The sequence below is a fragment of the Pinus tabuliformis genome, chromosome 1_2 (genome assembly GCF_031772625.1).
Source record: "Pinus tabuliformis cultivar Carrire ecotype Pingquan chromosome 1_2, CPIR1, whole genome shotgun sequence".
Classification (NCBI taxonomy): Eukaryota; Viridiplantae; Streptophyta; class Pinopsida; order Pinales; family Pinaceae; genus Pinus; species Pinus tabuliformis.
The window spans coordinates 938,388,073-938,413,305 of NC_142298.1; the positions used below are offsets into that span (position 1 = coordinate 938,388,073).

General features: G+C 39.8%; 1 protein-coding gene across 2 annotated transcripts in view; it reads left to right on the forward strand.

The window, feature by feature from the left end:
- The first annotated feature begins 4,715 nt into the window (after window positions 1-4,715).
- LOC149209030 (protein LOL3-like) overlaps window positions 4,716-25,233 on the forward strand; it is a 157,409-nt gene continuing 136,891 nt past the window's right edge. The window contains exon 1 of one of the 2 annotated variants that reach the window (XM_089396267.1): window positions 4,716-5,086. In XM_089396267.1, the coding sequence (XP_089252393.1) occupies window positions 4,885-5,086 (202 nt within the window). In that variant the 5' untranslated portion in view covers window positions 4,716-4,884. The remainder of the gene's footprint in view (window positions 5,087-25,233) is intronic. The other variant, XM_089396266.1, reaches the window with a different exon arrangement.

Below are 25,233 nucleotides of genomic sequence, written 5' to 3' on the forward strand. Positions count from 1 at the left end.
ATTAATTAAGTTAATGATTATAAATAATTCTTATATGCATAGAATATGAAATATATATATAATTTTTAATTAATATTATTTTAAGAATTTAAATTCAATGAAAAAAATGAAACAATACTCTTAATTATTATTTTTTATTAATATTTGATTAAAGTGAAAATTATAATTTAGTTTTAATTAAAAGTAAATAATAAAACAAAATTATAATAAATAATATCAATTATAATTTAGTTTTAACCTGCGAGGGAATATATTAATTATTAATTATAATTTAGTTTTAATGCATGAGAGAATAATTATTATTAATTATTAATTTTTAATATATATATTTAAATCGATATTGTTTATTATAATTTAGTTTTATTATGTTGATAATTAAAATTAAATAATAAAATACAATATATATATATAATTTTTAATTAATAATTATGATTTTTATGGAAAGACTTTCCTTAATTATTTATTATAATTTAATTTAATTATTTAGTTTTAAGTAACACTCAATTATAATAAATATTACCAATTTAATAAAATATTAATATAAAATAATAATTAAAAATATTGTTTCACCTTTTTCCTTAAATTTAAATTCTTAAAATAATATTAATTAAAAATTATAATTATATATATATATATATATTATTTATTTATTTATTATTATTTTTTTTTCTATCTATTAGACTAATAACCTAAGTACCCACGGGGGATTTGAAGTGACCTATAGCAAGGAGTGCCTTAACAGCGCACTTATTCACCGTCAATCCAAAGCCCCGTGGACTTATTATATTTTATTATTTAAGTTTAGTTAATAATATAATAAAACTAAATTATAATAAACAATATCAATTTAAAAATATACATTAAAAATTAATAATAATTATTGTCTCAGGCATTAAAACTAAATTTTAATAAATATGATCAATTTTAAACTATATTAAAAAAATAATAATTAAGAATATTGTTTCACTCTTTTACTTTAAATTTAAAATTTTAATATAATATTAATTAAAAATTATATATATTTTATACTCATAAGAATGATTTCTAATTAGTAACGGTGTCTCCATTGTGCATGAGCGCACGATGTAACGGTCGGGGCGGTTTGTTTGCATGCCCCCCGGCCGCGATCGAGTCCTGCGGAGATTGCTGCAGCGTATTCTGATCATGGAGACCCCGATGACGGCGTTTGAATATGTTATGATGTGACGGCTGTCAGCCTGTTCTGACACGCATTTGTACCAATATATGTAAAAAAGAAGGCCCATAATGCTTCTGTAGAGAATTAGCCCCTCCCATTCTTAAAAAAAAAAAAGAATGATTTCTAATTAGTAATTTAACTAATCAACTTCTATTTCATAGTTTATTAATGAAATTATTGTTTAATCATTTTTCTTATAAATTAGTGATAAACACTCTATTGAATAGTTTATTTATAAATGTAAGTAATTTTTTTTCCCTTCCAAACACTTTTTTTTTTATACCTAGTTAAATTTAGTTAGTTTTTTTTAATTGACAATATTTATTATAATATAGTTCTTAATTATGGAAAATAATTATTATTAATTTGTATCTATAAATAGAAGTAAGGGTAAGATATAAATGAATGGAAATTAAGGTGTTTTTTTCCTAGAAAAGAAAAAAATTAAAAGAAAGTGTAAAATATTTTTAGGAGTTATATAATAACAAAATTCAAAATCATTATAATAAGATATTCAATATGTTATTTGTGTGAATTGAAACTGGGAATGATAATAATCTTTTCTCCCAAGCACCTAAGATAAATCCAGTTAACAATTGTAGGTTAACTTATCATCATTATTCAAGGAAAATATTTCCACCTAAAAGTAACTACTTGTTACTTTGTAAAGTCTTAGGCTTTTGTCAAATACCTTTAAGTTTAGATTTAGATTTATTAATGTTTTCATTTCTCTTGTTGCTCTTTATTTCTTTCTTTCTTTCTTATTTTTTCCCAAAGAAAATAAATATGTAATTCTATTTATATGGAATAAACAAAGCAACATATTGTAGATGCTTTGTGGCATTCCAATAGATTATAACAGTTGGTAAGAGTCCAAACTAGATCGAATAGATTATAACGATTGGTAAGAGTCCAAACTAGATCAAAAAATTATTCACAAAGCCATTGATTATCTACTATCAAGACTATGATCTAACATTTTCTATATGCATATTTGCATTTTTAACCATGCATTGTCCTATGAAGGACAAACAATAAAATTCTATATAAATGACTACTATTAGGAGAAACAATATATGAAAAAATAGACAAAAGTTATAGTCTATAGTGTAGAGTATCAATTAGACGCAAGGGTCAAGAAAAAGTTTTTGTTATTGGGTTTCTTTAATTTGCGTGTGCCTCAATCTAGATCTAATCCAACTTTTGAGAGGACATCTGATTCCGAATTCTTGTTCATGTAGACATGATCAAAAGTGATCTTGGTAAACAATGAGAGCGTTTGACATATTTTTTGATATAGTGGACGATGAGAGTAATATATGAACTTTTCTTTTCCTTTCGTCCTGTTTATGGCAATTTGAGAGTCCCCATAAATATGCGAATAGATGATCCTTATATCAAGTGCCATTTGTAATTTTTTTTAAAGTGAATGGTTCTGCATGGTTGTTTGATGTATGACCAATATTAGCAACAATAAAGAAGAAAATGTTGTTAGTGATATGTAAAATACCCCTGCCTTGTCAAAAGGGGGAGTGTTATCCATTGTTCCATCAAAGAAAGCTCATGGGGTGTCCATTTGAATTTCGGTCTCTGATGAAGCTTTTGGATTCTTCGGAGGATCAACCTGCTTTAAGGTAGATGCAATTGTGAGATTGTGGAATGCCACATTTATGGAGGATGGGGCTTTTGCCTTCAAAAATGGTTTTGTTCCTCTAAAGCCAAATACCCCATAAAACAATAAGAGGGAAAGCTTTATGCTGGGCTTTTTGGGACCTTAATAACTAGTTTTCTAAACATATGTTTAAAGAAAAACCTGCCCATTTGAAGTTTGCCTTTCATGAAGATATATTTCATTTCGTACAAAGTGGGAGAAGAGACAACCAATGAATAGATGATTGACTAATTCGAAGCCTAATTGACAAAGGGGGAATATACTGGGCTCATTGAAAGATCTATTTTGCAAATTGTCCCAAGTAGGGGCTTTATTTTTGAGAAGAAGCCACATAAATAGTTTAGATTTGGGAGGACAATTTAATTTCCAAAAGCGATTTCCCCACCATGGAGGCTCACTAATTTCATTTTCTAGGCATGATACCAAAATTTTGGAGTGTAAGCTCGAGGAGGGCTAGGGATCCATATCAAATGGTCCCCAATTTTTTGATGATTACATTGGAGAATTCATATTATGAATATATTTATCCCAACCTTCTGTCGTGCCTATGTCTATGTTTAGATCCTCAATAGACAATGAGTTTTTATGTCCATTGCTTTGGTTTTGAATGAATATTTGCTTTAATGTGGACAATCCCTTATGATATAAGAACTGAATTAAATGATCAGGAAGCAAGTACCACCATTGAAACCCTATCTAGGGGTCTTTACCTAAGAGGATTTTGGACTCATTGCTGACTTTCCAACTCATATGTGATCATATGAGAGGGAAAGCTTTTACAATAGCCTTCTATACAATGGACCCATTGGAGATTAGTTTATGGACAGATTGAATCCAATCCAAAGTAGATTGAGGGCTGATGTATTTTTGAAGGAAGATATAGGACCATAGGCCATCACCTTGTATACCCATACTCGTTTTGTAGCTAGAGCTCTTGAGAACCAACCCAAGTTTTTTAAGACCCAACTACCTTGTGCTTTTGGAAGAGCAATAACGTTCCAAGCTGTGAGGGCAAAAGTTTTTTCCCCTCTTTCCCAACCCATAGGAATTAGAGAGACATTTGTTTGATCTTGTATAAAATACCAAGAGATATTTGGGCTAAAGAGACCCAATGTAAAAAAAATGACTTTGATTATTATTTTACAAATGACTAATCCACGAGTCTAAAATAACCATTTGTTAAGCCAAATACAAATCATTTTCTCCCCCGTTTCGAAGAGCTAATACTACTTTGATTTTTGATAACTATTTAATTTTCTAATAAAACCCAAATATTTTATTCCCTCAATTATCTTCGTAACAATTTAAAAAAAAATCTTCCAAAAATAATTTAACCATTAATCTATTTCTTTATTTTGTAATTTTTTTCTTTTCCGCCCATCAAAAATAATTTTATATACTATTTCCACACTAAAAAGTAATTTTAAATATCTAACCCTAACCTACCTCTAACTTAATGTTATATACTTTCAAATAACAATACTCAATTACAAAATAACCTATCTAATTAAATACTAATTCAATTACAAAGTAACCTATTCCATAATGTTTATAAATTCAATATATAAATTTTTTAAATAGAAAAATTAAACCATATCAATCACAAGGCCAAACGGAATCAATACTTCGTTATCTATGTACGCTCTTGCAAACAAAATGTAAATGTTACGACCGACATAACGTGAGATGTGACACCCAGAAATGTCCGTGCTCGCCAATCCAAAGGTCAACAATGTAGGATCCTACATAGTGGAATAAGATATTAATACAATTATCTGGTCTATAAAAATTAGTGTATCAATTACAATAATTCTGTTAGGCGATAGATAATTCAGAGAATTACTTTTGTTGGAAAGTTTTTGTGGGGTTATATATAAGGAAACGGAGGCGTAGATGAGTCGGATTTAGAACGCGGAGTATGTTCAAAGCGGGTGGTGATTTAGCCGAGGGCGAAGAGGAGGACGAAGAAGGGCTTCGTAACAAACGTGGCGATTGATCCTACCTTAGCCTGAAAATGCTGTCAGGAGGCTACTCAACCAGATCCGACACTACTACTGTCAACAACGGATCCGCTAATGGCCCAATAGGAAGTGCTCCCCCAAGAATTAACTCGATACAAAACAATAATCCAGGTGCTGTCAGGCCTGGCTGGGGAACCATGCCCCTTCACATGAATCCTTATCATCCCCAATCAATGCCTCTTCCGCCCCCCAATGGTAAGCACTTTATTTGAACCGTGTTCTGAGATATAACAGTTTATGGATTTGGTTATAATTTCCGAGAATTCATCAGTGTTTGAATTGTGTTTGCGATGTTTCTGTAGTCCCTGATGTGGGTTGAAAGAATTCATTAGTGTTTGAATTGGGTTTATGAGATTTCTGTCAGCCTTGAAGTGGGTTGAAAGAGTTCATCAGTATTTGAATTGGTTTTATGGGATTTCTGTCGTCCTCGAAGAGGATTAAAATAATCCACCAATGTTTGGGTTCCGGGGATTTCTGTAATCCCTGAAGGAGATTGAAAAAAATTCTTTAGTGTGAATTGGGTTTTGGGGATTTCTGTAATCCTCAAGGGGATTGAAAGAATTATTCAGTGTTTAGATTGGGTTTATAAGATTTCCATAGTCCTTGAAGTGGATTGAAAAATTCAACCGATTTGAACTTGGTCTTGAGGTTTAATTCGTACCTGAATTGGGCTTGCGATAGTGAAGTTATATTTGAATTGGGTTTGTGGGATTTAGTCACATTTGATTTGGATTTCTCACATCTGTTCACATTTGGTTTGTGTCTGTGAGAGGGTTTGTGAGATATATTCCATATTGGAATTAAGTTTTTGAGACTCTGAATTTTGAATTTGGTTGTTCGGTGTTTATTCATCTTGGGTAGGTTCTGTGATTTGAGATGGTATACCATTTAATCTACCATTGGCTCTGCGTCGTATGTAGTCCTATTTTAATCGTGGGAAAGAATGGCAGTTGTCCCAATTTTTGATCTGGTTTAAAATCATGATTACGTAAAGTCCCTAAATGATTGAGGCCCTGGTTCCTTTGACCAAGCACCTACTCGTGGCATTGGGGTCTATGTAACTTAAACGTTGAATTGAACCAGTGATCTGTTGTTGGCAATACAAAATTAATTTGCTTTCAATAGGAAATCAAATCTTTGGTTTGGTTTACCTATACATTTTGTTCGTAATATTGTCTCTCTAATATTATGCTTTATCATTTTAAGCATTATTCTGCGCAATATGCTCTCTCGTTTTATGTTTTTTGAACATTGTTTTTTCCCCTGAATGGGAAAATCATTGGTACGGTTGCCCGGAATACGCTTTGCTTAAATTTCCAGAAATCAGCAGGTTGTGAGCAACAATAACATATACTCAAAAATAAACTGAAAGTTTTAGAAAAATACTGTAACTTCTTCAGAGTACATAGAAAATAAACTTCACCGTGATATATACATGTCAATATTGTACATGATTCCAGAAAGTTTGAGCGTTGATTTGTTGATAACGTATTGATGGTCAAATGAACTCCAATGTTTATTTTTGTACTTGTTAAAGATAGTGATTGCATAGTTCAATATCCCAAGATGGACAGAAGTACAAAAAAGTACTGAAGTATTACCATTCGCAACATGATAATCTGTCAACTATTGTTTGCTCTATGGTGAATTTGTTAGGCTTTGTGGGATTGTTTGTTAGAACAATGCTATGTCTTAATCCTTCTGTTTGCAATATTGTCTCTGTTTTATCATTTCAAATGTAATATTTTTGCAATATGCCTGGTTTTATGTTTTGAGTTTTTTGATTTTTTACCCAGGGATGGCAAATCTATTGGTACATGTCGGGAATGGTTAGAGGCTTTACTCAAATTTCCTCAAAACGGTGGGTTGAGAGCAACAATAATATACACTAAAAAATATTAAAAGAATCTCAAAAATATAGAAAGGGAAAAGTTTCAAAAGTACATAGGATATTAACTTACCATGATAATAGAATTCATGATTGCATAAAATTCTAAACATTGATAACATATTGATAGGCAAATAAGCCCAATAATTATTAATTCAACTATAACATTTGGCTATTATATGGTCCAGGATGCCAAGATGAAGAAAAGTTTAGAATAGCATTGAAGTATGACATGTCAAATGCTTTAAATAATCAACTATTGTTTGCTTTATGGTGAATTTGTCACATTTCATGTCCTTGTTTGTTAGAACAAGGAAATGCCTTAATGCCATGTTCAATCATGGTCAAAAGATGGGTAGATACCCTCTTTTAGTTACCTCTAAATTTATTTCCACATATGTTGCATGTGTATCTCAACATATCACCTTTGTCCACTATGGTGACATATCGCAACTATGGTTGTTGACTAGCCCCATATGTTCTATATCTAAGTTACTAGACATGCCCTCACCCCCCACCCTTGTGTCACATATTTGATGTGTTGGACAAGACACGGGTATGACACATGTTAGGAACGTGTTTTGTTCATAGGACATGTGCCAAACATGTGCCCTAATTGTATCTTGTCTTCACATTTGGGCACGTTTGGTGAAAAAATGACTTGTTAAAATGATGCTCTTAGACATAGGGGGGCTAAGAAACCCTATGCTAGGTGGGCAACTCATGGGGCAACATGCCCTCTTCTACAGTAGTTAGGCATAAGGTTCCTCTCTCAGGTTACTCCATCCTTTTGTTGCAAGAGGAATTGGAGCACATATGGGAGTTATATAGTTTGAAGAAGAGAATTGGAGCACATATGGTCTTATTTACAGGCAGAGGGAGGGGTGATTGAAAGGAAAGACAAATATGTGGTATGTGTTTCCTAATGATATGGGTTTGAACAACAGTGTTGAGTTGGCATAGACCAACTTGGATCTTATTGAACTAGCGCTAGAGCTGGTCACTTTTGGTGATGGTGATCCTCTTGAGGGGTCATCCTCCACACTAGTAGATATAAAGATTGTATTGGATATAGAGGAGGAGGATGGAGGAGAGACCAGTGGTAGTGACGTTGATATTGATGATGATGAGATGGAGGACTATTGATAGTCACGAGCTATGTGAATCTTCAATCTTGATCTATGGTTCTAGTATCTACCTTGTTTTGCATTTGCCATTGCCATTCCCACCTATGATGATTGAATGAGAAAACTATAGTTTATGGTTTTAATTTTTGTGTGCTTGTCAATTTATCATCATTGATGTAATGCTAGTTTTTGATTGAATTTGTAATATGACCATGTAAATGTTTTAGTTTTGAAATTGAATCTTTGTCTATGTTTCAATTTTTATGTGCAATTCACTATTTTATTTTTTAATATATTTAAAATTTTTAAAATATGTGTGTGTAATGTTTTAATTTCTAAATTGTATCTTTCTCTATATTTCATTTTTGTGTAATTCATTGATTTGTTTTATATATATATATATATATATATAGTGTCCAATTCCTAGGGTTGTTGTGTCTCATGTTGGATATTTGTATTTTCGTGTCTTGTCATTGTGTCAAGGGGCTTAGATGTAAAGCCTACAATGGAATTAGAAAACAAAAAGTTGATAGGTGAATGTTAGAAGGTGTCACATTGTATAGTACTTAGTACATACATGATAAAATATTGATTCGATGACTATGTATTAAATTTTTAATTAGTTATTGAACATTAAATAATGTTAGAATTTCACATGAAACAAAATCAAATTTAATTGAAAGGAGTCAAAATATAATGTTTTTTTTTTTTTTTACAAAGTCGGTTGCTAGATGTATTCAAAAAAGTAGGGGGAGACTAAGCTCCGGTATTACAATGGAAGAGCTCACAGAGTGAGCTTGCAGCTGAGTTACATTGTGACAATTCACAGGAATACTTTTACTATCCGATTGAAAGATCCTAATACAAGTATAGATTCTGATAAATTGGGACAAAAGCAAGCTGATTTTACAGTACATCTAGTAGATACTTATATGGCTGATCTGTCGGGCATTGGAGTCCTCTGGATGGCTGTCTACTGCTGCAACTCTTGCACTAGAGGCGCTGGTGCTTGGATCGTTTGAACTGTAGATTTTGTCCATCATAAACTTGAGGATCTCAAGAGAACACACACTTACTGCTGCTACAAAGCTGAACACAATTCTATAAGATTTATCAGCCTTGGAACCGGGCACTGAAGCCGAGCTAAGGAAGTCACAAAAGATTAAAACAGGAGTACAAAGGAGCAGAATAGCGGATTTTATTAAGTCGATGAGGAGGATTCGGTCGAGGGGGGACTTGAAGAAAGAGGCGAGGCTAGAGGTCATCGGCCAATAGATGGACACTACAGAGAGAGCAAAGACAGATAAGAATATGGGAGAAGGGGCGTAGAAATGAGGAGGAGGTTTGTTGAGATATATAGCGAGCAAACAGGGGCATGTTGAGGACCAGGTCACGTGGAGGAGGCATGGGTGATCACGGTTCTTGCTGTTAAGGATTAGATTCACTGCATCAAAATCTCCTGGAATGTGATACGATTGGGTTATCAGGGATTTGCAACAATATATTTCAGATTTCTTATGGGTTTGGTCAGAGTCCTTATTAGCAGAGGCGCAATTCATTGGAGGGGATTGATTTGAAACAATCATAGATTTCAGGGTATGAATTGATGAAGGATCGTGTTGTTGCATAGGATACTTCCTTTTCCCCGTGAGCAGGCTTGGCTAGCCCTTTTGTCAGTGTCTTGATTGTTGGAGCGGAGGACATGAAAAAAAAGGTACTCTTGATCATGAGATAGCAGACTTTTACAACGATTGATGGTTTGTTGTAAAAAAAGATTGGATGCTTGCTGATTACTGTTCATTAAACTTATTATAATGGCGGAATCACCAAATATGAGGGCTTTTTTAATCCCTTGGGCCTGTAGCTGAAGGATGCCTTGGTAGAGGCCCAGAGCTTCGGCTCTGTTGTTGGATAGGATTCCCAATCCCCATTCATAAGAGGAAATGGGGTCACCTGTAGGATTGAAAATGATGCCCCCTGCTCCCGCTGCTCCTGGGTTAGATTTAGATGCTCCATCGAAGAATAAAGAATGAGAATTCTTTGATTGAAGCCATTTGCTGAATTCATCCTTTGTTAAGTGAATTTTCCAACTGAGATTGTTTGCTTTGCCTCTGAAATTGCTAATTTTCACTGTTAAAGAATTATTGGTCTTATCAAGAAGATTCCGAATGAAGTTTCTTTCCTCTGTCCAAAGATTGGTGGAATCAATTTTTTTGGTTATCTTGGAGGCTATGGTTTCAGTGGCCAAACTTGTTGCTTTGAGAGTAAGGTGCCTGATTGAAGTAATTTTATCTCGGAATATCATGCTATTCTGCGCAATCCAAATCCGCCAGAGAAGAGCAAATGGGAGGGCGTTCCAAACTCTTTTGGCGGGATTATGCTTCATGGATTGCCAAGGGTAGCTCCTCTTCCAGTTATTTAGAGCTTCGTCGATGGAATGCTGAGTATTCCAAATGGAAGGTGCTGAAGGAGTGATACTATTCCAGCATGAGACTGCAAAGGGACAAGAGATAAACAAATGCTGTATGGATTCCTCTGCAACTTTACAGTTGGGACATCTAGAAGGTCCAACGATGCCTTTTTTTTTGAGGTTCTCTGCAGTGAGAATTTTCCCTTGCAGGAGAGTCCACATGAAAAATTTGACTTTTGGAATTGCTTCTGCTTTCTTTAAGATCTTCCAATGTGTCCATACTGTCATTGGGTATTCCTTGCTACTTAAGTAATCATAGCCTGCTTTGATTGAATAATTGGTTCTTGTAGGATCCCATCTGAACTCATCCTTATCGGTTTTGATGGTGGGCGCAATACTGTGCAGGTGGTTGCAAAAAGAATCAAAGCTGCCTTTAAGTTGATGGGGGATGGCAGGAAATTTCTAGCGAATCCAAACATTGGTTGCTGCATTCCATTGAGAGATTTGGCCTAAATTAAATATACCTTTGCTTTGTAAATAAAGGATTATAGGATTCATACCTGGGTGACTGTTTATGGGTGGGTTCCCCATGATTTTATCCGAACTGATGTTCACAGTTGTACCTCCTTTTGGCACTTTGGAGACATTTTGCGCCATGAATGCAATGACTTTTTTGCAAAGCTTCCTTATCTTTGTACATTTTCTACTGGGGATCTCGGATGTGAGTAGATGCTGCCTTGACTGGTTGAGGTATTTTGCCTCCAGGACTTTTTTCCACCATGCTGTTTGATTGTCCAAAAGTCTCCAGATCATCTTTCCACCAAAAGCTAAATTCATGAGTGATGGGGATCTTATGCCAAGACCTCCTTTCTCTTGACTTTGGATGACTTGTTTCCATTTTACTAAGTTGAATTTTTTCTTTTCATTCTTGTCTCCCTGCCAGAGAAAGAACCTGAGAACACTGTCCATTTTACGATGGAATGAAGCTGGAGCTTGAGCCAAGGAGAATTGATAGAGGGGAAGAGAGGAAAGGCCTGATTTTAGTAGCACCTGTCGCCCAGCTGGATTGACCCACAAAGTTCCCCATTTCTGAACTTTCCTTTTCATTTTGTCTAATGTTACATCCCAAACACCTGCCTTTGCATTCCCTACGCTTACCGGCATTCCCAAGTAACTGAAGCTGTCCCAATTTAACTTACAGGGGACACCAAAAATGTTGGCAATGCTGTGGATCGTTTGAGATGAAGCATTCCATCCATAAATGCAGCTTTTGAGATGATTAATTTGACCCCCTGAGTATCTCATGAATTTATCTAACAGGGATTTGAATCTTCGTGCTATAATGGTGGTCGCCCCCCCTAGCAATAGGCTATCATCAGCAAATTGAGAGTGATTTATATTTTTAATGCCAGTAATGAGGCCTGACTGTCTCTTATGATCAAGCGCATAACTGAATGATTCTGCCATGAGGATGAAGAGATAAGGGGCAGCCTTGTCTTAATCCTCTTGAGGATTGAAAGGAAGGCCTAGGTCTGCCATTGATGAGGGGGGCGATCCATGGGCCAGAGATACAGGGTCTTATGATATTAAGAAGGAGAGGAGAGAAGCCCATTCTCTGAAGAACTGCAAATAGGAAGGAATGCCTTACCCTGTCAAAGGCATTGGCCAAGTCTAATTTCAAAATAAATCCTTTTTCATTCCTTACATGGCTTGAATGTATGGCTTCCTGAACCAAAAGAATAGAGTCTGAAATTTGTCTATTAGCCATAAAGCCTCCTTGGTTTTCAGAGATTAGCATCGGAAGGAGAGGTTTGAGGCGAGAGGCTATGATTTTAGTGAAGATTTTGTATGAAGAATTGCATAATGATATAGGCCTGAAGCGAGAGAAATTGGAAGGGCGGTTCTCCTTAGGAATGAGGGCCAGATGAGTAGAGTTTGTATAACCTCCTATTTTGCCTTTTCTCTGTATCCACTTGAAGTATTTGATGAGATCCTTTTTTATCAGCTCCTAGTATTCTCTATAAAAGCAAATTGGGAATCCATCAGGTCCAGGTGCCTTGTTGGGCTGAAGACTCCAGATTGCTTCCACTATTTCTTTCTCTTTTATTTCTTCTATCAAATTTTTATTCAAATCAGCTGTGACTTTGGTTGGCAAATGCTGTAGTAGGTCATCATAGAGTTCTTCCTCCTCTGTTTCAGTTAAGAGTTCCTTGAAATGGTCTGTGGCAGCCCTTTTGATATCTGATTGTTTAGTATGTTGAGTCCCTGCACTGTCTACGATGGCTGTTATGGTATTTCTGATTTGTCTTGCAGTGGCTTGTTTGTGAAAAAAGGAGGTGTTCTTGTCCCCGCTCTCCAGCCAGATTTTCCTTGACTTAATGCGCCATTTTTCTTCCTCCTCTCTTTTGATTCTGCTCAGCTGATTGTAAAGTTTTTCTTCTTGAGCTTTTTCATTCTGACAATACTCCTTTTGTTCTATTGCGCATTAAAGGTCTGCGATTTTGGATTTCAGCTCACGTTTTTCCTCTTCAGGTTCATTGTATTGCGTTTTGGCCCAGTTCTTGAGCACTTTTTGCACATTTCTTAACTTGTTCTCCCATATGAACCCTGGGGATCCTTCAATATGTTGACCCCAGGTGTGCTGAATGATGTTTCTGGCAGCTTGATAATCGCTCCATATATGATTATATTTGAATGGAAGCGGACCGAGGGGGCAGTGTATTTCCATTGCTAGAGTGATTGGGTAGTGATTTGAAGCAGCAAAGGGCAAAATGGAGGAATTGACAACTGAGAAAGTTGAGAGAAGGGAGATGTTGACCAGGAACCGGTCCAGCCTCTCCATTATATTACTACTGCCCAGTCTACGGTTGCTCCATGTATATTTTCGATTTTTTGGAATGATATCTATCAAGTCACCACTTTGCATTATATTTTCCATTTGATTTCTGAAAGGATCTGGCATAAAGCTTCCCCCACGCTTTTCATTGGCATGCAAGATTAAGTTGAAATCGCCTCCTAAGATGATGTTACTGTTATCTTCTTCCATTATGTTTTTACTGAGAGAGTCCCAACAAATTTATTTATCCCTGTAGTGATTGGGAACATAAACATTAAAAATGACAATCTGCTGTTTGCTAATGTTATTTCTCAATACTGTTTTTATCCAGTGCTGTTCTATTAAGTCAGCTTCGCTATTCCATTCATCCTGATTCCAAATGGTGGTGATTCCACCAGATGCCCCTCTAGCTTCGCAAATGCTTCCTTTATAACATTTATGCCTTTCAATAATCTTGTTGATTTCTGGTTCTCTTTGCTTTGTTTCCTGTATTAAGATGATGGATGGTTTCTTCTGCGCTATAAGATCTTTTAGAGCGTTGGTTTTGGAGGGGTGCCCAAGTCCCGTATTGTTCCATGAAAGGATTTTGATCATTTCAAACTTGTGATTCGAGGAGGTGCTCTGCCTCCCTTGTCTCTGCTTGCTATTTCTTGGTTTTTTGTGCCCTGAATGTAAGATTCTATTGGATTCTGCAGGCCTAGAGCTATATCTTTCTGAGCATTCTCATCCCTATGCTGTTTGGAGGTCTTTCTGCCTGGCTTCTTTTGACCATCTAAAGAGGATCTGTGGTCCTTGGAGTTGCTGCGAGTAATTCTAGGAGGGAGGGGGTCTGATAAAAGGGGGGGGAAGAATGGTCATAGAATGGGGGGAGAGGGGTGTTCAGGATGATTCAAGGGAATAGGATCATCTTCGGGGAGGGAGAGAACATGGAAAGGATTGGAGGATGGAGGAGATTGAAGGGATTTTCCAATCCAGGGGATTGAGGTCGATGAGGAGGGGAAGGAGGAGGGGATGGGGGCAGGGCGGAGGGGTTATGAGAGGAAGGTCTAGATTCATTGGGCATTTTGAGACCAGGGGCTGATTTTTTCTTTTTTACCACTTCCCATTGTTGTTCTTGAGGATTGTTATCAACATTAATGAGCTTAGTGCAGCGGTTAGCAAAATGACCATACTCGTGACATACCTTACACTTGAAGGGGATCTGTTCGTAATCAAGCTGTTGTATGTGCGACCATTCATCAACTTTGAGCTTGATGGCTTCTGGAAGGCCTTTGCCCAGATCAACCTCGACACAGATACGGGCACATGCCTGCATGTTGTCTCTTGGCTCGCTCCGATCAATATATTTGCCGACTGCATTTCCAATGGCACGCACTGATTCATCTCCCCAGCAATGCAATGGGAGATGAGGGAGACGAACCCAAACAGGAACCGCATTAGGGATATCAAGCTCTGGATCGAAATCCGGCGTCCATTTGTTTAAATACAGACCTCTGGAGTCCATGAAGTAAGGGCCATTGCGAAATATCAGGTCCTTGTCGTTCTTTGTCTCAAAGTGGAAGGTGAAGTATCCCTTCCCGCAGAATCTGATAGCAATTTTCCCTTGAATTTTGTCCGCCCAATTCCTTTCCACCCACCTCTGAACAGTTTTTGGTGAGGGCCAAAGGCCTGTAAATTGCCCTATCAGTCCCTTTTCTGCCAAAGCAAGAGCAGCCATTCTGGGCAAGGTAGGAGGAAGGGAAACCTCCTGTAATCCCTCGATTTTTTTAACGAATTTAGAGATAGCTGGACGAGCTCGTTGGGGCGGTAAGGAGTTGATGAGAGCTGAAAAGGCTTGTTGTTGAGCTGCCTCCTCCGGTGGAGCCTCCGGAGGGGCCATCTGGGAGAGATTCGAGCGATTTAGGGGGGAGAACTAGGGCGCAATCGCAGAAGAGGAGCCAGGCGGCCGTAGCAGCAGCAGAGCGCGCGCACGCGCTAGGTCTCAGTCGGTGATATTCGAGTCAAAATATAATGTTAGAAACATAAACCAATGTATCTTATTGGCATTACTAATGGTAAATGCCCAACTACTAGTACACAAATTAGCAGTTAGCAAAATTCCAAAATAGTATCTAGTACATGAATGTGCAAAATATAACATGATGTTGATTATGAGTTTGATCTTTCAGTTCAAGGCTACCCATATATGCTTGGACCTCACTAGGTGGATTGATATTATCATCATCATTAGGTACAATCACAATTGTCATTGAACGATATTCCCACCAATCTTGTATGTGGCAAAGAAGTATCCCTTTCCTAATCGATTTGGGAAGCATGCTTGACACCCACATCCCATCATATTGTAGTGTTGATTTTTTGTAGCTTGGGCAGGGATTTTTGCACAAGCCTTGTGTCTAGGTGTGCAAAAGTTGCCCACATTCTCGTTAGAACACTTGCTCTAGTGTGAACAAGAGAGCTAATGTAACTTAGCCTAAGTCTAACTTAGGAAAAATTACATATTATTTTGGCTTATTGAGCTAAAGAAACTTAATCTCAATTGTTGATCTTAAGTGAGGCAAGATTTAATCTTGGTCGTCAATCACTTTGGAGATTAGGGTCAGGGTCAAGGATTTAGCTCAACGTAAAGTTATAAAAGCAAGGCTTAGGAGAGAAGAAATACACACTACAATAGCGCAAGATTGAGTGAGGCATCTCAATGAGTGGTGTGTTGGGTCTGAGGGAGTGCAAAGAGGCTGGAGATCTAGATTTGTAGGAAAGATTGAGCACCGATGTAGGGAAATTTGCTAGATTAGATCCATATTATTTTGTATTTTGTATTTTCTTAATTGGGCAATTATCTCATGATGGGAGTCCAAGTAAGTTCTAAGTCACTGTTAATGATGAACTAATTTGATTTGGCAAAAATCTGTTTGTCATTGTTTTATGAGATCAATCAATTAAATTTCTTCCACTAAATTTGTGTTAGGAACCTAATTGTGTATTTATTCAATAGATCATTTTTTTGCTTGGAATTAAATACCGGGTGATAGGTTCACAGGAATTCTGACATGGTACAGAGCTAGATGTTTGAGAATCTATAGCAAGCTGCCAGGTTCATACAAGGATCATTAAGGCTGAATAAAGTATGAGGTGGAATTTTAGGGCTGAATAAAGTAGCGTATGACATTGAGTCTGAAGCTGATTTTTTTCTTTTTTCTTTTTAATAATAAGAAAGGGAAAAGTTTGTGGTGGTTGAGAGTCATAGGAATTTTCAGACATGGTTGGGGGTCATAGAGCAACCAACATCCTTGAGTTGTTAGCCGCAAGGGCCAATTGACTAGGGGTGACAAAGGACAAACCCAACTGGTTTATCGAGTGGATGGATCCACGAGCAAGGATAACAACCAAGCAGGGGGTTGGCGTAGGTGTGGTCGAGGCATCCATTGGGCGGACCAACCACTAGAAGTAGGAAACAAAACCAAAAGATGGGGGCGGTGATAGACTGAGGTAACTTATAGACAGGGAAGCACAAACAAAATCACAAAGACCATCGACTAAGGTGGTGTGACAGTGATGCAGACACAGACCAAACAAAGACATCATGTAGGGCTTGTAGCAAGTTGGCCGATAGGCTGTGTGACTAGACGAATGTTGACACGATCAGTCTGTAACAACTGCCAGGGCCTGCATGAGGTTTTGAGTTAGTCAAAGAATTAAAAAAAATACAGAAAAAACAATAGCGTAGGGGGGCCCATAGTTGGTGGCTACTTGGAGCCGATTAGTAGAGAAAGCAGTCCCAATCGCTAAAGAGTTAGGCTACAACCAATTGGTAGATGTTTGAGTGCAAGTGGTGTCAACTGCAACAGGGCTTAGAACGAAGACGACTATGGATGCAAGTGAGTAAGAACCAACGCAACAAAGGGGACAAGAGTTTTGCAAGTCCAGAAGGCTATTGTCACATACATATTCAAGTCAGTCCATGAAGAGGTGTGCTTGGTTAGAGAGTACAACCGCTTGCATGTGATGGGGCTTGAAGTAGAGAACAAACTCGCAACCAAGAAATTGTCATGACTCAAAGTGCAACTGTCACAAACAAACAAAAAAAACTTTGGTAGGTTGAAAGTCGTTGTGGTGTGGATAGGTCTGCTGTGAGAGAACTTACTGACAGGCAGGTGATGCAGGGAGATTGCGGGGAAGTCGGGGTAGACAACAAGTTGCTGGGGCAGAGAAGGTGGAGTCGCAGATATGCAAGGTAGTAGTTCGTGGTAAGTGTGATGAGGGTGTGTTGTAATACCAGTTTAGGACCCTTGGGTAGCCACCAAGAAATTGCGGGTGGATGCAAAGCAAACTAGTAAAGGCACAACTAGCTAAAGTTGTCTAGGGTTGTGCTAAAGAGTTAACACATGGTTGACAGTTGGAATAGGATTGTGTAGAGGAGGAGAGCAATTTTCTTCTTCATCAAGAAAAAATGTTTTTGGTAGGGTTTATTCAATTGGACAAAGATGGCTACCGATATCAGGTTTGAAGATTGTTTGGATGGGTTGTCTAACTAAAACATTTGGAAGGAGAGAATTGCATTGGTGTTAGAGGAGAACAAGATCTAGGAGTTTGTAGAACAAACTCAGATTACTCCTACTGATGTAAGACTTCTGACCACCTATAAGAAGGACATGAAAGCTAGGAGGATTATCCTGCATGGAATGAAGGATCACATTATTCCTCATATATCTAAGAAGAAAATCGCTAGAGAACTGTGGGAGGTGTTGACCAAGCTAAACCAAAGCAACAACCAAAAATGGAAAATGGTGTTGAGGGAGAAACTTAGGAGCACCAAGATGTCCAAGACCGAGAGTCCGAGATAACTTCTTCTTCTCTCACCCACAAGTACGAGATGAGCTTGTTGTAGTGGGGGAGATAATGTCAAACTTAGAGTTGGTAAGGACAACTTTGAATGGGTTCACAAAGCAGTGGGGTTGCTAAGGGAATTGTGGCACGATAGAATCTCCCAACTTGGGATAGGTTGTGTAACCCAGGAGGAAACTTATGAGGAGGATCTACATGGCAATCATGTAAAAGGTGAAGGTGATGAGGAGAGCATTACTTTTTCAGGTCATGCAAGAAAGGGAAAGAGGGTTGCCAACCTAAACAAAGGAGAGGAAGGGTCCTCTCGTGATGGGAAGAAGAAGGATATGAGCAAAGTCAAGTGCTTTGCATTTCACAAGCCAGGACATTATGCAAGCCAGTGTCCAAACATAAAGAATGACAAAGGGAAAGCACGTGTTGCAACATTAGCAAAGTGTGAAGAGTTTGCAACAAAATTTGAGGAGTTATCATTGGTGACTGCTTTGTCTTTTTGGCACTAGTGTTAGAAGTGCTCGGTTTGTGGACAACGATGCGTGGTTTGTGGATAGTAGAGAATCTTTCCATATGACAGGAATGAGGGAAGTGTTCCTTAGTGTATCAAAGATAGATTCAGACATGCATGTGATGTTGGTATGAGTACCATACATGCAGTGAAAGGGGTTGAACAATGTTATCCCAGCTAGAATTAGGAGGATCTCTAGAGGTGGTAGAGGTGTTATATGTCCTAGAGCTTTTTTTTTTCCCATGGAAAAAAGTCGTAATTTCTATTAATATATAAGAAATTACATTTTGTAGATGCCGAGGCATATGCAAATGGAGGCAAGATTGCCTGTCAAGATATATGAAACTGTCCAGATAAAGATATAAAAGCTTAACCGCTAACCGCTAACCGCTATTACTCCATGTAGGGAGTCTGATATCATCTATATTATGTCTAAGCTTCCCTCAACAGATAGAGAGAAAAAAGTCCAAAATTGTATCGTCTCTATGCAGAGAGAGATAAACTATGTACCAACAAAACCAAAACTGTGTGTGCAAAGTCATATATACAAACCATTAAAGTAGATATGAGAAACATATACAATGAGATCAGAAAGTATTGGGCTTATAGCCCAATTTGACCATGTTCTACAAAAGGTCTGTGGTAGTATTGATGGTAGGAACCATCGATTTCCTCCTGTATCAGCCAGTCATTGCCCTGTAAATGCGCTGCCTCTTTTGAAAGTTGATCTGCCTCCGTGTTTTGTTCCCTGTAAATATGTCGACAGACAAAGGAGTCAAATGAGGATATCAATCTTTGAGCTTCTCCTAGAATATGCCGCAAAGTAAATGCATTACAATGAGATGCATTGTTAAGCCAGTTACACACGATTTTGGAATCACCAAACAACTGAAGATGACTGCAATGCTGTTCTAAGGCAAAATATATGAGATGTTTTACTGTACTGAGTTCAGCAAAATTGTTAGTACCCCTGCCTAGATTAATTTGGATTTTGAATTTGTGGGTATCATTTAGGAAAAGAATGGCTCCTCCACCACATCCTGCCTCCTGTGCAGAACCATCAAAATATGCCCACGGTTTAGATTTGTCTATGATTTCAGGTATGATGGTGCGAGGAGGGGCTATGTTATCGTCCTCAGGAAGGAGATCAAAATCAACGATGGTATGAAGCAATATAGAAGGCCAATGGGGGTCTTTGAGGTTGAATATGGAGTGGTTTCTAGAAATCCATATAGCCCAGCAGGCTAGTAGGGGCATGTTCCTAGCTTTTCCCTTATGGAAATGGCACCAAGAACTCCAAGCATCCTGAATGTTGTGACCATGCCAGGCTTTTAGGGATGGGTAGTGTGCAGTGATGCAGTTCCAATACTCTTTAGAGGATGGGCAACTTAAGAAGAGGTGTTCAGTACTTTCTTCATCAAGTCGACAAAGATGACACTGAAAAGGGCCATGAAAGGATCTTTTCATCAGATTGGCACCTGTAGGGATCTTGTCAAACAGTATGTTCCACAGTAATAGGCGGGTACGAGGGGCAGCCTTGAGCTTCCAAAGTAATCTCCAGCTCGGGTTGATGGTCTGAGGTTTAAAGGGTTCCATGAGTCTGATGTATCCTTCTTTAGGGGAGTATGATCCGTTCTTTGCGAATCCCATATAACCTCGTCCGGTTCATCTGTCAGGCGGATATGTGCCTGAGTGAGAGCTTCAGTGTATTGCTGCCAGTCAAGTCGCCATTGCTCGGGGATGTCCAAGTCATGAGCCGATTTCCAAGCCTGCTGAAGAAAGGTAGAATTATTTCGATCTCCTATGTGTTTAATGTGGATGATGCCCCTGCTGTTTAGGAACCTGATCAAGTCAGCTGGCAATCTGTGTGCATTACCACAGCCCACCCATGGATCCGTGCCTATACGAACTGCATTTCCTTCATTAATTCTCCACGTGATGCCTTGTCGCAGAAGAGGTAGTGCATTCATCATCGCCTTCCAAATGTTGGAGATGTTGTTGTTTGTGTGATGTATCTGTCTAAACCAATCCATCAGGTTCATGGGCCAGATGTATTTTGCTTGTGCAACCCGAGACCAGAGACTGTTGGTGGTGATGAGTTGCCAGCCAAGTTTTGCTGCCAGAGCTTTCGAGAACAGATCAAGCCTTTTGATGCCCCATCCTCCCCATCGTTTTGGTATTGCAATTCTGTCCCATTTGACCCAAGCAAAGATTTTCCCCGGTTGGTTACCCTTCCATAAAAATCTACAGCATATACTTTGGAGTCTGTTCAGAATGCCTTTCAGTATCCATGCTAGAGTCATCCAGAAAACAGGCGTGGCCTCAATTACCGCCTTTATGAGTACTAATCTACCAGCACGGGAAAGATATTTGTGGTACCAGATCTGTAAGCGTTTTTCCACTTTCACAATAAGCCACGTCCAGTCTGCAATCCTATATCCAAGGGGCTTAAGCCGGAAGCCCAGGTATTTAAGCCCATCTTCCAAATTAAGAGCGGAGAAGGGGAAACGCTGGGTAGTGTAGATGGTCTCATGCTGAGAGCATCCAAAGATGGTAATTGTAGATTTTCCTTCATTAACTATCATCCCGGTTGCCTGCTGAAAGAGTTTGAATATATTTTGTAAGACCGAGGAGTCTTCAATGCTGCCATTTAAGAAAATAAGAACGTCATCAACAAATAGTAGATGGGTCAGATATAAGTTCTCCAAAATCTTGATACCAACCAGCTGATTTCTGTTGTGGGCAGCAATGATGGATCTACTTAAACCTTCCATTATAAGTAAAAATAGGAGAGGGGAGAGAGGGCATCCCTGCCTGAGTCCTCTCTCGGATAGGAAGAAAGGTGTGGCTTCCCCATTTAGTAAGACACTGTAAGATACATCCTTGATGCAGCTCATGATCCATTTGATGTATGCATAGGGGAACCCCAGATGAGTCAATAATAATCTAATATAGAGCCAATTTGCTCTATCAAATGCCTTCGAGAGGTCCACTTTCAAGATCATGCCTTTCTGCTTCTTCGTCTGCAAAGTGTGAAGAAGTTCCTGAGCAGTGGCAATCGCCTCATGTATCTGTCGATGTTGTAGAAAAGCAAATTGCTCAGAAGATATATGTCTAGATAGGATTGGCTTCAGGCGATTTGCGATAATCTTATACAGACAGTTACAAAGGGAGATGGGTCTGAAATCATTGAAGGAGGAAGGGGAATCAGATTTCGGAATGAGGGCAATGAAGGTGGATTTGATGGCCGAGGAAATATTGCCACTTCTTCTATAGTCCTCCACAATCTTGAGTAAATCATCCCCCAGGATATCAAAGAATGCAATATAGAATTCGATGGTCCACCCGTCAGGTCCGGGGCTCTTATCTTTCTTGAACCATTTTATAGTAGCTTCAAGTTCTTCCTTCGTCACTTCCATCATCAGGTTCTCCGAGTCTTCCTGTTGCACAAACCTGGGGAAAAGTTCTGCAACCCGCATTATTTCCAAAATATTCACTTCTCTAGGCGCCTTGTAGATGGTCTTGAAGTGCTCATTGGCTAATCTAGCCAAATCCTGCTGAGTTGATACCACTTGGCCCTGTTCATTTTGAAGTTCCCAGATAGTATTAATGGCTTTCCTTCCATTGGCAAATTTATGATAGAACTTAGTGTTGTTGTCACCTTCAGTGAGCCAGATTGCCCTGCTTCTGAGACGCCAGCTCTCCTCTCTTTCCTTCAGGATTTGGGAACGCTTTGAGACTAGGGAAGTGTATAGGTCCTTGTTTGCCTGTGATAAGAAGGTACCATTGGATGAGTCCTCATATAAGGCTATGGCTCGTTCTGCTTCCTTCAAAATATTATCATCGTTTATCCGTTTCTGGTGTGCCCAATTTCTAGTGATCCTCTTAAGTTCTGTCAACTTCCTTATAAAACCAGCAGTATGATCCTCCCGTTCCAAGATAGGATTGGTTTTCCAATATTCAGATACCAGTTGCAAATAGGAGGGATCCTTGAGCCAGGAGGCATTGAATTTGAAGGGGCTTTTAATCCTCTGAATGTTATCCGACAGTTCCAAAAATATAGGCCGATGGTCAGATATGCCGCCAGTACCAACCCACTGCCTAATGTGAGGATGAACGTTTAAGAAGGCTTCTTTGATAAGAAATCTGTCTAACCTTCTTGCAAGACTGTGATCGCCACTTCGGTTGTTAGTCCAAGTATACTGGATTCTGACTGAAGGAATGTCTACCCACTGATGCTCTTCGAGTAAGGTAGAGATAGTGTCGGAGAGGCTATCAACCTGGGCCGAGTGGCCCCAGGATTCACAGAATCCCAACGAGAAATTCAAATCTCCTCCCAGGATGATGTTGTCAGCCTGTAAGAGTTCAGAATCGAGAAGGGACCTCCAAAATGTTTCCCTATCCACACAAGGGCCATATACGTTCAAGATACGGATTTCAGATCCAAGAGAGTGGGCGTATATGTCTATACCAATGAAACCTCTGCCTCCCCATAAGTTCCTGAGCTCCATAGACTTGTTACAGAAACCTATAGCAGTACCGCCCGATCTCCCAGACGCATCCATAGCATGGAAGGTCCAATTCGGCAGCCATGAGTTAAGAGTAGGAATGAGGGAAGCAGCCGAGCAAAGGGTTTCTTGTAAGAAAATGACGTCCAACTCGGTCGATGTGAGCAGTCTTCTGAGAGCTAGTTTTTTGGGGGGGCTAGCAACCCCTCGGCAATTGAATGATAAGAATTTCATGGAGGGTGAGGCAGAGGGCCGTTCCTTGCTCTAAGGGCCCTGTCAATGGTTTGCTGTCGCCCGAGGGCAACTTCTTCACCCGCGGTGTGTCTGGCTTTTGTTAATTGAGAGGGGCGTCCCCTAGATGATTTAAGGGAGGCCGGGGGAATCACAGGGTCCAGACCAATCACATCTAATCCCTTATCCTTCGATCTGGAGCGGAGAGGGTACCGGGGGGATATAGGGGGAGAGGGGGGGATAGAAGGGATGGAGGTTGAAATCAGGGAGGGGATGCTGGGGGAAGGGATGGGGGAGGGAAGGGGGAGGGAGCAAAGGAGGGAGGAGGGAGGGATAAAGCCCAGGGATCTCGGGAGAGCCGAAGTGTCCGAGGGTGGAAGAAAAGGGGGGGAAGTACCCATGCAAGTATGAGATGCAAAAACTTTAGGTAAGCCAGATACAGGAGGAGAGGCAGGGAATAACATACCCGCAGTCGAGGTGATCTCCTTTGCTGGACCAGAGCTTGTTGGAGGAGGAGGCGAGGAAGGGATGGAGTCCGCTGGTCGCTTGTCAGATGCCACTTTGTCAGGAGATCTTCGAGGTTCCCCTGCATTTTCTGGTACAGTGTCTTCCTTGTGCTGAGTAGGGCTTCCTCCCGTCTGCTCAGTCTCTAGTCTCTGATCAATGCCCCTATTCTTTTGCAAGAGTGGGCAGTCCTTGTACAAGTGCCCTACTTTGTGGCATCTGCGGCAGCGATACGGGATGCCTTCGTAGTTGATAATCTGCTTGCGGGATGTGTCCCTCCACTGTATAGTGATGAATTCTTGAAGCCCTCCTCTTGTGTCAAGATTAATAAGGATGCGAGCATATGCCATCATACCCGTGAGAAGATAGGACTTGTCGTACTCCATGTAGGTGCCAATAGCGTTGCCGATCCGTCTGAATATGTCTTCAGACCAGTATTGTAATGGGAGACCCGGGAGCCGAATCCACACTGGTCCTATACCAATTTGTTCAGTCTCCGGATCGAAGAGTGGCGTCCAGCGTTTCAGAAGAACCGGGGCATGCTCAAAGTGCCAGTAGGAGGATAAGACCCAATTTGTGTGGTCGGCACGAGCGAATCTCAAAGCGAACCATCCCCTCACAAAAGTCTGCACGAAGGGGATGTCAACCAGATGGTGACCCCAAACCTCTGCTGCCCAGGCCTTCAGACGGGCGGCCGTGTAGTTTCGGCCCCTGATGCGACCGACCAAGACTCTGTCAGCGAAATCCATAGTTTCTCCCCACTGAATGTCCTCTTCTAATCGCAGGAAAATGTCGTCCGCCTTTGATTTGTAGCACTTGTACTTCTTCTTGGTCCCTTGAGGGGGAGGCGGATGTTGTACCCGGCCCGGAGGAGGGTCCGAAGAAACAAGGGGAGGGCAAGGGTTTGACGAGGAGGGGGGGAGACCGTCAGCCGAATAAGGTAAAGTACCGGCAAGAGGCGGGACGGCGGAAAAACAGCCAGAAGGAGGAGCAAAAGAGGCCTGTAGGTTTAAACCGACAGTTCCCCCGGTCACCGGTGGAGGAATCTGGGTTTGTGAGCCTGTGGTAAGAGGGTCTAAACCAGGGTTAGGGTTTAGGCAGGCGGAAACGAAACCGAGGGATGACGGGGAGGCCGGGGGGGTAGATAAAGATGGCCAGGTAGGAGGGTCGTCCGGCAGGACCACAGGATGAGTCCGGGAGGGTTCAGCCAAAGAGTAGCCAGAGCTGAACAGTCCAGCCGACGTGGGAAATGAGGAATGCCAGATGGATACCCCCTCCAGCGGGTCTTCGGAATAGTCCACGGCATCAATATCCTCCATGTCGATAGCTGCTCCTTGGAACGGAGGGCACCTCGTAATTGCAGGAGAAAACGGAGAAGATACCAAAAACCTCGGACCGGACAGCCAGGATACAGGTGCAGACCGCGGATAGAGACGGTCGGTAACGGAACAGTGAATAAACCCCTGAGAAACTCGAACAGGTCAAAACCCC